Source organism: Lutjanus erythropterus, chromosome 8 (genome assembly GCF_056507025.1).
Source record: "Lutjanus erythropterus isolate fLutEry1 chromosome 8, fLutEry1.hap2, whole genome shotgun sequence".
NCBI lineage: Eukaryota > Metazoa > Chordata > Actinopteri > Lutjaniformes > Lutjanidae > Lutjanus > Lutjanus erythropterus.
This window is the reverse complement of record NC_139324.1, coordinates 24466836-24477797: the sequence shown is the minus strand read 5'-3', so window position 1 is coordinate 24477797 and position 10962 is coordinate 24466836. Positions and strand designations below refer to the sequence as shown.

At 40.7% G+C, this 10962-nt stretch overlaps 1 protein-coding gene across 1 annotated transcript; it reads right to left on the bottom strand.

Moving 5' to 3' along the window:
* Positions 1–252: 252 nt before the first annotated feature.
* slc5a3b (solute carrier family 5 member 3b) lies at positions 253–10962 on the bottom strand. Its single transcript, XM_084724994.1, has 2 exons — positions 10576–10962; positions 253–4734 (listed from the first exon to the last, which is right to left on the bottom strand). Exon 2 carries the CDS (start codon positions 4500–4502, stop codon positions 2367–2369), a length of 2136 nt encoding a protein of 711 aa, XP_084581120.1. The 5' UTR covers positions 4503–4734; positions 10576–10962; the 3' UTR covers positions 253–2366.

Here is a 10962-nt window from a genome sequence, read left to right as displayed (position 1 = left end):
TTAAAAGAGATCAGACTTCTTCTTAGAAGTTGGAGCCAGCTGATAATCACATGACCAATGGAAAATGTCTCTGGAGTTGCAATAGTCTTTAGGACACCACAAGGCAATAAATCACCTGACTTTGCAAAATCAGAGATCAACAGCACATTAAAATTACACTTTATTTGAAACGGATGTTAATGTTGAGCAAAACTGACTTTATGTTAGCCAGTAGTTGTTTTTTGTCACAATATAAAGAAGAAATAGTACACATTTGTCTTTTTGTCTTCACAGAAACTTTATTTTCAGTTTCTAAAAATAAAATCCATAAAAATAACAACATATATTCTCTCAGAAAGAAAAGTTTTTAAAGCTCTTTCCCACAGAGCAATCATCACTTATCAATCCTCCATGTTATGCATCATCTATGCCTGACATTAATAAGGATTGGCCTGTCTCAATATGACTGAGGTCACTCTACCACTGTTGTCAATTTCCAAAAATACAAACAAAGTTGTTCTTCGTTTTAGTATTCTTGGGCGTGAGGGTGTTGATGTCTGGACACCTTGCACTGTGGAAATAATGACAATCCAGAAGGCCAGCAACTTCATGCACCTGGTTGAATTACCCTTGATAATAATGTCACAAGTAAGCTCATCCAGTTAATGTGCTAATCCTGCAGCAAACGTCTGAAATGTCATTTCTGCTTTGCATTACCACTCCCTGCTGATATGCAGCTCACTGAAAATGGACTTTGTGACAAAGCTGATTTATTAAATGGCTTTAAACAAATGTGGTATTCACTGCACAATTTTTTCAGGACGTGAACTATTTTTTGTTTTCTTTGACTTTTTTCTCTTTTTTTTTTTCTTTAGCATTGCACACTAAGACACATTTGGTAGAGGTTTATAAAAGGTGCACTTAAACAAGATTAAATGACATTTCAGCTCTGCAGTGCACTAAATGTACATTGACACACAGTAAATACACAAAAGATAGCCTACTATAGAATAAATGTATATTGTTGGTGATCCAGTGAGCCCTGAATTATATTGTACACATGTTAAAACAATGTAACAGACTCGACACACTTTTTCAACAATGTGAAACATACAATGAGATATGCATAAAATATAGATTGATACAGAATGATGAGCATTGGTACTTCTGGCTTTATGTTATGATACAATAATAGTGCATAAAAAGCTGTATGTTTGTTTTTGAAATGTAACACAGAATACAGCCACAAAAAAATAAACCAAAACACAGTAGTAGAAAACGCAATATATAAAGTCCCTTACAGTGACAACACATTGAACAGCCAATCAAAATGACTAAGTACCATACTGTACTAAGTGTGGCTATTTCTTCTTTAAGGATGAAAACATTGTTTCCTCTTAAAAAAAAAAAGTATAGTTTCTAATCTTGTGCTTCTTCTTCTTCACATTCCTGTGCTGCAAAACATATACATGTTTCTAAATACCAGGTATTTACTGTAAGCTTGACAAAATGGTTTTTGATGCAACTCTTCCAGTAGGCTAAATCAAACCAGTGATTATGATCATCATCATAAACAGAATGGTCATACACAACAGCAGCAGAGAAGCAATGCCTCTTAGCACTTATTATCTCTTGTTTTACAAATGTCATGATGGTCCTCTTAAAAAAAAGAGCTGGATACCATTTATTCCGATTCTCTCCAGCAAAAACAAAAAGAGAGATTTATTAGGTAGTTTGCTAAAAAAAAACCTTGAGATGACGGTTCAGGGCACAATAAAAATTAAACAGTGATCACAAACTTGACGTTCTACTGATATAATGCAGTAATAATATAGTGTTCAGAGGCAGAAACTTTTAAAAACTGTCATGGCCTATGACCTAAAATAGTTTTTTGATTTACTGCCGACATATGATCTACACCAGTAACTAAGCCTACCATCACTGTCAATGTGAGTGGGAGAAAAAAGCTTAAATCACAGAATACATTTGTTTTTTCACCATACAAAAAAAGGACAAGTGCATATACAGAATAAGGCAAATATTAAATTAACTTTGTGTACAACAATTCAAAAAATCCCAGTAGATATTCTAAATGCAGGATTAGCTAACAACAAGCGCTGTACAAAATGGACACACCAGTGCCAAATAAGCTTCATAGTCATAAAAGAGTATAATTTTTCTCATATGGAGAAGCTTTAATCATTTAAAAAATGATTAGAATATGCTTTGATCCCTGTTAGAGAGCTACAAAAGACAACTGTAAATATTACAGACAGAGCTTCTCAAATCTCTGAAGATTCCACTCTTTGTTTATAACACCCCCCATGTAACTTTCATCTTAAGAAAAGCCCCCTTACCCATCCCTGTTAGTTCAGTGCAGAGTTCAACTACAGTGAGAAATAAACAAACATGAAGATGCCCACAGAGCAGACGAATAGCAGACCTAAGTTGAGGAGAAGTTTAACTCTGGGTGGCTCATACAGCATCTCTGCAATGACTCTCGCATCCTCCTGCACTACTTTTTGCTGAGCGCTCTGTGATGCCTCTTTCCATCCACAAAACCATTCCAGCATACGCACACACTTGCTAGTCTCCCTATTACCATGGCAGCCTTCCTCAGCTCTGATCATCTCCATCCTTCCGTTACCACATTGTTCTGCAGGGGTCGTGGCAGGGGACGTTTCTGCACTAGGGGTTGCTGGGTCATGGTCAGTGGATGGGACGAGGAGTTTGACATCCGCCCCATCCAAGCACCTCTCCTTTCGGACATCCGGGGGCAATTCTTTATGGAGGCTTCCATCACCGTTACTATGGCTCTTCTCAGTCAGCCTGTACATTTCCTCTGTGTCCTTTGTGGGAACCTTTTCAATCCTGCGGAGCCCCCACACTGTGGTAGTGCGAATCTGCTCCTCATCTGGAGGAGAGGTGCAGAGGCTGACCACCACTGCCACCAATCCTGAAATCCAGAACAGCCCAGCAGCAAAATACATATAATGAACATTGACGATGAAGGCAGGCCTATCATCTGGCTGGTCGCAGCGAGGCTGGCGGTAAATGAAAGCTAGGATCAGTCGTAGGGTACCAAGGGTGAAACCTGTCATGCCCCCCCAAAAGGCGCCTTTCTCATTACACCGTTTCCAGAACACACCTAGCAGGAAGAGGGCAGCGATTGGTGGGGTGAGGTAGCCAGCAACTTCCTGGATGTAGAGGTATGTCTGTCCACCTTGCATCTCAATAATGACAGGGACCCAGGCGATGCTGATTGCCACCATGATCACAACAAATATGCGTCCCACGACTAGCAGCTCGCGCTGAGATGCCTTCACTCGGAACGTTTGGTAGATGTCCAGTGTGAAGATGGTGCTTGAGCTGTTGAAGATCGAGTCTAGATCACTCATCAGGGCAGCGATCATGACCGCCATCATCAGCCCCCTGAGTCCCACAGGCATCACCGCCATGACCAGCCGTGGATAGGCAATGTTTGAGCAGCCGGCCTGAGAACCGCACACAGCCATACAGTGTTCTGGTCCAATGCAGACAATCTCATCCGCAAACAAGATGCGAGAGATCATTCCTGGAATGACTATTAGAAACATGGGCAGGATTTTGAGAAATCCAGCCATTAGTGTTGAGCACTTAGCATGAGCAATGTTCTTGGCTGCGAGCACTCTCTGAACAATGACCTGGTCTGCACACCAGTACCAAATTGACGCAGGGGTCTGGCCAAGAATGAAGCCTGGCCATGGGATGTCTTCATCCAGGGGACCTCGAAGGATGCGTAGTGAGTTTGGTTTAGGCTCAATGCGGCAGGAAGGAGAATAGGTGAAGTTTCCAGTGGCTATTATAGCAGTAACATTAGGAACTGCTTGCATGTACTTACTTCTGACACCCTCTAGTCCACCAACTTTGATTAGGCTGATGGTGGTTAAGGTTAGGGCTCCACCAATCATCAACACTGCCTGAAGTGCATCCGTGTACATTACTGCCACCAATCCACCAGTGACTGTGAGCAGTGCAGTCATACTGATGAGCAGGACAATAGACAGATAAAGGTTCCACCCCAGGGACTCCTGAATAAAGAGAGCTCCAGCGTACAAGTCCACTGACAGCTTGGTAAAGATGTAAAGTAACACAGACAGGAAAGCAAAGTAAACCTTTAGTCTGTTGCCACCGTAGCGTTTTGACAGGTACTCAGGCATGGTGTAGACTCCTGAGTGGATATACACAGGAACAAACACCCAGCCAAGCAGCTGCAGAAGCAGAAGTGCATTAAACTCCCACGCTCCAACAGCAAAGCCACTTGCTGCTCCCGACCCAGCCAGGCCTATGAAATGTTCGCTGCCAATGTTGCTGACGAACAGTGATGCACCTATCACTATCCACGTCATGGAGCGTCCAGCCAGAAAGTAGCCACTCACAGTGCTGCGATTGGCTTTCCACATGGCAAGAAACCCGATGACCAGCACAAGGATAAAGTACAGTGCTACCACAGCTATGTCCGCTGCTTCCATTCCTGGACCCATTTTTACAGATTTACCTCACAAGCAGTCAAAGTTATGGAATTAATCATTAAAAACGGAGAAATGGAAATGCTCTGCTTTGGTTTGCTGTCTGGATGGAAGCTGTAGTATCCAACGTCAGGTCAAATTCACTAGGTGTGCTTCGGAGGGGGTTATCCACCGGCACTGAGGTCGTTCTAGTTTTAGAGGAGGATCTTGTAGGCCTCTGGTCTAGAAAAACCTAGAGTTAATATTCCTGCAAGACAGCAAAGACAAAGAAAAACACCTCATTAGAGCCTTATCGAGAGGGAAGGGACAAACACCGAACATAAATGCTTGAAAGTTTACAACAGCCTCTCTGAATCAGTCATGGAATGGTCAAATATGGCTTAGCACTCTATTAACCACATGAAAATTATTAAGAGTTAATTCGGTTTTGCAACTGCAGTATTTTGCCAATGCCATTCCTTGGGTTTAACCTATGTATGACTTTCCTCCTTAATCTTTTTAACACAAAGAACTCAAGCCATGCCACTGTAAAAACTTCAAAGGAAGCTTAAGAACATTATGTAAGAAATCAAGACGAGTCAAGAAGGAACAAAAACAACTACTTATACGATTTAATATGTGGCCTGACTTCTGTCATCATCAGAATATTGCACTTCTTTGAAGCTACTACAAGGAACTTTAAGATTTAGTTGGTTTTGGAGCCCCCTGTCGACAAAAGCAATAGTGTTTCCACTGTAATAACCTTAAGTCAAAAATAAAATTATCTGAATAAAAATCTCCTCCTGCTTCTTTTTATCTGGCTAACATTCAATTCACTCATGCTTTCTGAGAAAATGTAAACACAGGCTTATTTCATCTGATTTCAAAGACGATCTGACCCAGTGCAGGCATTAAAAATATCTATATAGAAAAAGACGATCTTCTCAAGGATGGTTTTGTTTGCTTCTGTAGGTCATATAGAAGCATCAATATTAAATTAAGACTGTTTACTAACGACTTACAAACTCCTTGTAGTAGCTTTAAGACAACAGGCATGCCTGTCTTTAGCATTTTTTTGTGCTAAAGGCGGCCATTCTGTGGATTTCAAACAAAACTGTGGCATTACATTTAATCGCTGATCACATGAATAATTATGAATTAGAGGGACGCAACAGGACATTGCCAATCACACAACATTATGACCAATACAAAGTGTTTTTTTATTTTACCATACAGTATCAGTCCATGCACACACCTAACTGTATTGACACCACCAAATGTAAACCTATAAAAGTGACAAAATCCATCAACAAAATCCATCAATTTACAGTTAGTTGTTTGCTATGTACAATGCTAAATAACTCAGATTCAACAGACTATTAGAGATAATAATGTGATGGCTCAAACTGAATCCCTACGTTAGCAAAAAGTAATCTGCAGGATGATGTGTGAGCACATCTGTTTCATGTCCATCTCACAAACACACACAGACTTGGATGTCTGGCCTCTCTTGAGGTTTCGGCCTGCCATGCATGGTAGAAAATAACCCCACGCATTTGTCTTCACAACCAGGCTTATGCATAACCATCCCTCTCAATAAAAGAAGTCTTTGTTTTCATTTTACCATCCCATCATCAAGGGCTACACTCCATGTGTTCACCATAAACTGCCCAAGAGACTCTGGCTCTGAAATACAGCAAAGTCATTCAACAGATTAATATAATTTTATTTGCAAAGTTACACAATGGGGAATTGAAACATAATCACTCCCATCCCAGTATGCCAGGACCTACTTCCAGAGCTCTAACTCAGGCCACTACCAAAATAATTTAAAAAATATGGTGCTGTCAGTGCCACAGGGACGCTAACTTTAGCCCAAGCCGAATCATATAATTAGGTTAAACCAAAACAACAAGTGTAATTCTTCTATTCTTCCCCTCTCTTAAACAGATTACTGATTCAGGCAAAGCAATGGTGGTGATGAAACTGGAGCTCCGCTACAGGACAGTTTATTGTTAGTCTGTGCCAGGTATTCAAAAGCCAAGAGAGATACCAAGGCAACCAGCCCTGACATGCATGAAGTCCAGAGAGGTTATTTAACGAAACCCTGAGGTAAACAAAACTGCATATCAATAAACACCAACTGCTAAAAACAATTTATGTTGAACAGTTTCATTTATACAACTAAAAGACATTTCAGTTAAATTGTACTCTCGCACAGATCCACATAACTAACAGCAGAGGTTTTCAAAGTCTGACACTGTAGGCCTCTCCTCAGACAAGCTAGTTTACTTGCTTAGTTTCACTCCTGGTTGCTTATATCATCTGACCCCATATAACCTCAAGATCTTCGCTAAGCACCACCCCCCTTAGTCACTGTTGCTACGCCTGCCAAACTTTCCAATTCTTGCACTGCATTTATGCAGTTCATGGTGATAACGGTGGCAGATTTAACATCGAAATTAGAAGTAACTTTTGACACATGAGGTCTTTGATTCCTTAGAGACATAAACAAAAGCAGCATCTCATTTGTAGTTGATGATGGTGGGTTTTTGTCGCTAAAATAATGACTCATAAGCAGATTTCATAAGTGTAGTTTGGCTCGTGTAAGCTATTGCTAACTCCTTGAGTTGTCCAAGAAGTCTTTCTGTTGTAATGTTTCCATCTGACACCTTTTAAAACAATAACCCTGTGAAAGTGTAAATGTAAAGTTACCTAGCAGCTGCGTACATGGTACATGGCGTAATGGTCAGTGTAAAAAAGGCTAAAGCTACCTTGCATCTTAGCAAGCATTGGATGGATGGTGTCATGATACATGACAGAAATACGCTCATTAACATGAGAAAAGGAAGCACTGGGACTTTATTAGTGTACCAGAAGACAGCCAGAATAAGACCTAAGCTAACCCGGCTCAGATCTGAGACAGCGAGCCACAGTGAGATTGTCACCGTTGTCGACCCACTTTGATTCTGCATCAGCCCACATCCTCCTCCTCCTCCTCAAACCTCTCGCAGAACAAATGCAGATGCAGTGGTATCTAACAAGTTTGTCTGAAGGTAACGTTACTGCAGCTAGTAAGCTAGCTTTAGTTAGCCAGACATGCCAGCGTTCACATCTTATGTTGGAGCAGATGAAGACAGAATTTAATCCCTTGCCCACACATGTGCTCTTGTGTTTCACATTTTTGAGAGACTACAAAAACACACCGCCGTCCAGATTCATGAAACAAGTATCGCTCTTCTTTGAGTCTCCTGCACACCTTCAACAGGTGGAGACACGGGAAGTTTGCCAGCCCTAGATATTGTTGCTAACCTATGAACCTATGGACAGTTGCTGTTTGGAGGCAGGGCTTAGCAAAGGGTCAACTGAGCCAAGATAGCCTAATATTGCTGTTTGCTGTAACTTCATAACTCCTGACTATCTCAAATACATAAAAAGGTCTGTCTTTTTAGTTTCTGCCTCTAGAAAAGCATGAAAAAAAAACAGTTAAATATCCCAATACTGTATCTCTGAACTATCTCTTTCAATAAATCACACATATTTAAGCTAGTCTATGTGATCTCGTTTAGATAACCATTGTAATTTTTATTCACTTCCATTCACTGAGCCTCCCCTGAAACTGTTTGGAGCCCCACTGGGGAGGCCAGCCTCCCACTCTGAAGACCTCTGACTTAAGGGAGACACTGGATCAGAAGATGAAATTAGCACCTGCCACCTGGCAGATACAGGGCAAATGTTGTCAAAAAATTTAGGTCACCTGCCACAATGGTAGATTTTCCTTATAAATATTATTCTTAAAAAGCAATTCTCAAGTTAAGAATAGTCAGGTAAAAAGGTGGGATGATAACACAATATATTTTTTATATTCAGGTACCAGTGACTTAGTATTTACCAAGGATGGAAGTAACTCATTACAAAAGGGCTCAACAATAAAGACTGCTTGCTTGCCTTTTAAACTGAATATCTTTGGTTATGGACTGACAAAACAACATTTTAAGACATCACCTTGGATTTTGAAAACTGGGAAGGAGACCTGCCATTTTATAGACATTGCAGAAACATATTAAACATGACATTTAACTGTTACTGTTAAAATTACTTATGCTTAATTATACATTACACTATTTAATTAACTTAAAAAAAGAACAATGTACTGAACACAATTTGACTCAATATACAAAACTTTTTATCTGCATGTTTGTTGCCAAGACTATCAGATCACAAAGGGGACAGTGAAATTCATTACATAAAAAGGTGAAAACAAGACAGGTTTGGAGAGATGACCGTGACCACTGATCAGAGCAGCACAGGAGTTTGGTGGAATTTGGACTGAACATTTGAAGAAACAGGAACCCCCTTCTATTGAATGCTTGGTACAAATAATGCATTAAAAATAAACAGTTATAAAGTAACTAAAATTCTGTGTAGCTTTTAAGAAGAATATGTTGTCCTTTTGCTGAAGTTCTTTTTAAACACTGGGTCATTTTTAAAACCTTACTTTGACATGAAAATTATCCTTTTGCTAAACAAGTAATTTTCCTTCTGTTTATGTCAGGGTATTTTAGTTTGGGGTGCATATTAGCCCAAGCTTCTGGTGAACTTTGCATTAGCTTTATGAACAATGGGATAGGAATTATCCATTAAAGGTATGAGGAATGGATTGCAACACAGTCACAAGCTAAGTGTTTGGCTTTTTTTTTTTTTTTCATTTAGCCCACCTAATAATACACATTGCCTGGCTTCAGTTTCCTCTATCATTGCTGTGATGTCGTCCTCCAAAAAGTTTCTTTTTCTCTTTTGGTCTATGGCTATCTCTCACTAAACCCTCATTAATGCTGCATTTTATGCAAGGAAATCACAATTTGAGATTTATAGAACTCAGGTTACATTTTTTCTTCTCAAGACCTGCTTAAAGGGATAGTTCACACAAAAATGAAAATTCAGTCATTATTCACTCACCCTCATGCTAACATAAGATCAGGTTTAGTTTTTTATGGTTCAGAAAACACTGCTGGAGTTTCACTGGAAAACAGTGCTGCAATCCAGTGTGACAGTTTACAAACAGAAAAAGCAACCTAAATTAAAAAACAATGCCTCCATACTGCTCGTCTGGTGTAATCTAAGTCTCCTAAAGCTCCAACATGCAAAGCTGACTTCACTTACACCATTTCTGGATCTAAATCTTCGCTGTAGATCCTTAGCTTGGAGCAATGTTCACATGCACGTGCAAGTGAATGGCATGTTGGGGCTTTAGGAGACTTGGATTATACCTGACAAGCAGTATGGCTCAGGGGAGGGTCCGTGAGAAAACTGGTCACCATTCATTCAATTGTTTTGGAGATTCTACAATGCTGTTTTCCTGTGAAACTCCAGCAAAGCCTTCTACACAGATTTCAGTAGTTGCAGACAAAAACAACCTGAATGGGGAGAGGAAAAACTTCAACCACTGCACTGGATGCTTCACCTTTGCTTTTAATCATAACAATGAATACAACATCAAATCCAGGCTGAACTGGGCAGCAGGTAAGGCGGCTGTCGCCATGACGGATCAGTGGTGTATATAATGGATAGTTGGTGTAAACAACAATGCCGCTTTAATTAATGTCCAGATGTGGCTGACAGCCTGAGACTGTCTTTGGGAATACAAAGAGGAGGCGACACCAGTCCACACGGCCAGGCATGCAGCGCACAGATGCACCTATGAGGCGTCAGGAAATTTCTAGAACAGTCACTCATTCATCCGACTGCGAAAGCTGCGCATCTTCAAGAAGCCTCCTTAATATTTTCTATATTTCATGCACCGCAGGATTCATATTTGTATTTTTAACACCACAGGCAAGTCCGACTTATTGTGTTGCTCAGGTGTTTATAACGCATTTCTGACTGTCTGACGTCTCGGTCACGGTCAGTTGAGACATTTGACCAAAATAATAAATGATAAGATTACCAAAAAACACAGCTGCACAGACCTAACACGGACACATAACAACACATTTTAAGAGGTAATAACAAAAAAAAAAAAAAAAAAAGACACTCATCTATTCAAGTTACACACTTGACTCACCGGCTCTATTGTTAAAATAAACACAAATTAACACTTAAGATGTACCTTGTTAGCTAGCGTTAGCTGACCGCTAAAGATGCTAAAACGGCACTGTACGCCCAAGAGGAGAGGAGGGATGAGGATGAAGAAGAGGTGACTCCCTCCCTGAAGAAGCACCCCGGGATGGCTGCCTGCCTCCTTACAGCACGCAGTTGCTCCTGGTCTGCACGTTGATTTGACGTTAGCAGCCCGTTATCATCTCTCAGGAGCCGTAGATGTGTGTGAGACAGCCGTCAAACGGTGCTGCGTCCGCCCCTTATAGGCACGCTCTCGGCTCCACGCCCCACGCGTAACACAGCCGTCACCCGTCCGTGGACTGAATCGCCTACTGGAAAATTCTCCGGCTAATTAAGAAGGCTCTGTATTGACCCGCATCTCGGTGTAAACAAAAGA

Bases quoted from the DNA above. Each gene is read 5' to 3' on its own strand.
- slc5a3b (XM_084724994.1), bottom strand. From the start codon at position 4,502: ATGGGTCCAGGAATGGAAGCAGCGGACATAGCTGTGGTAGCACTGTAC.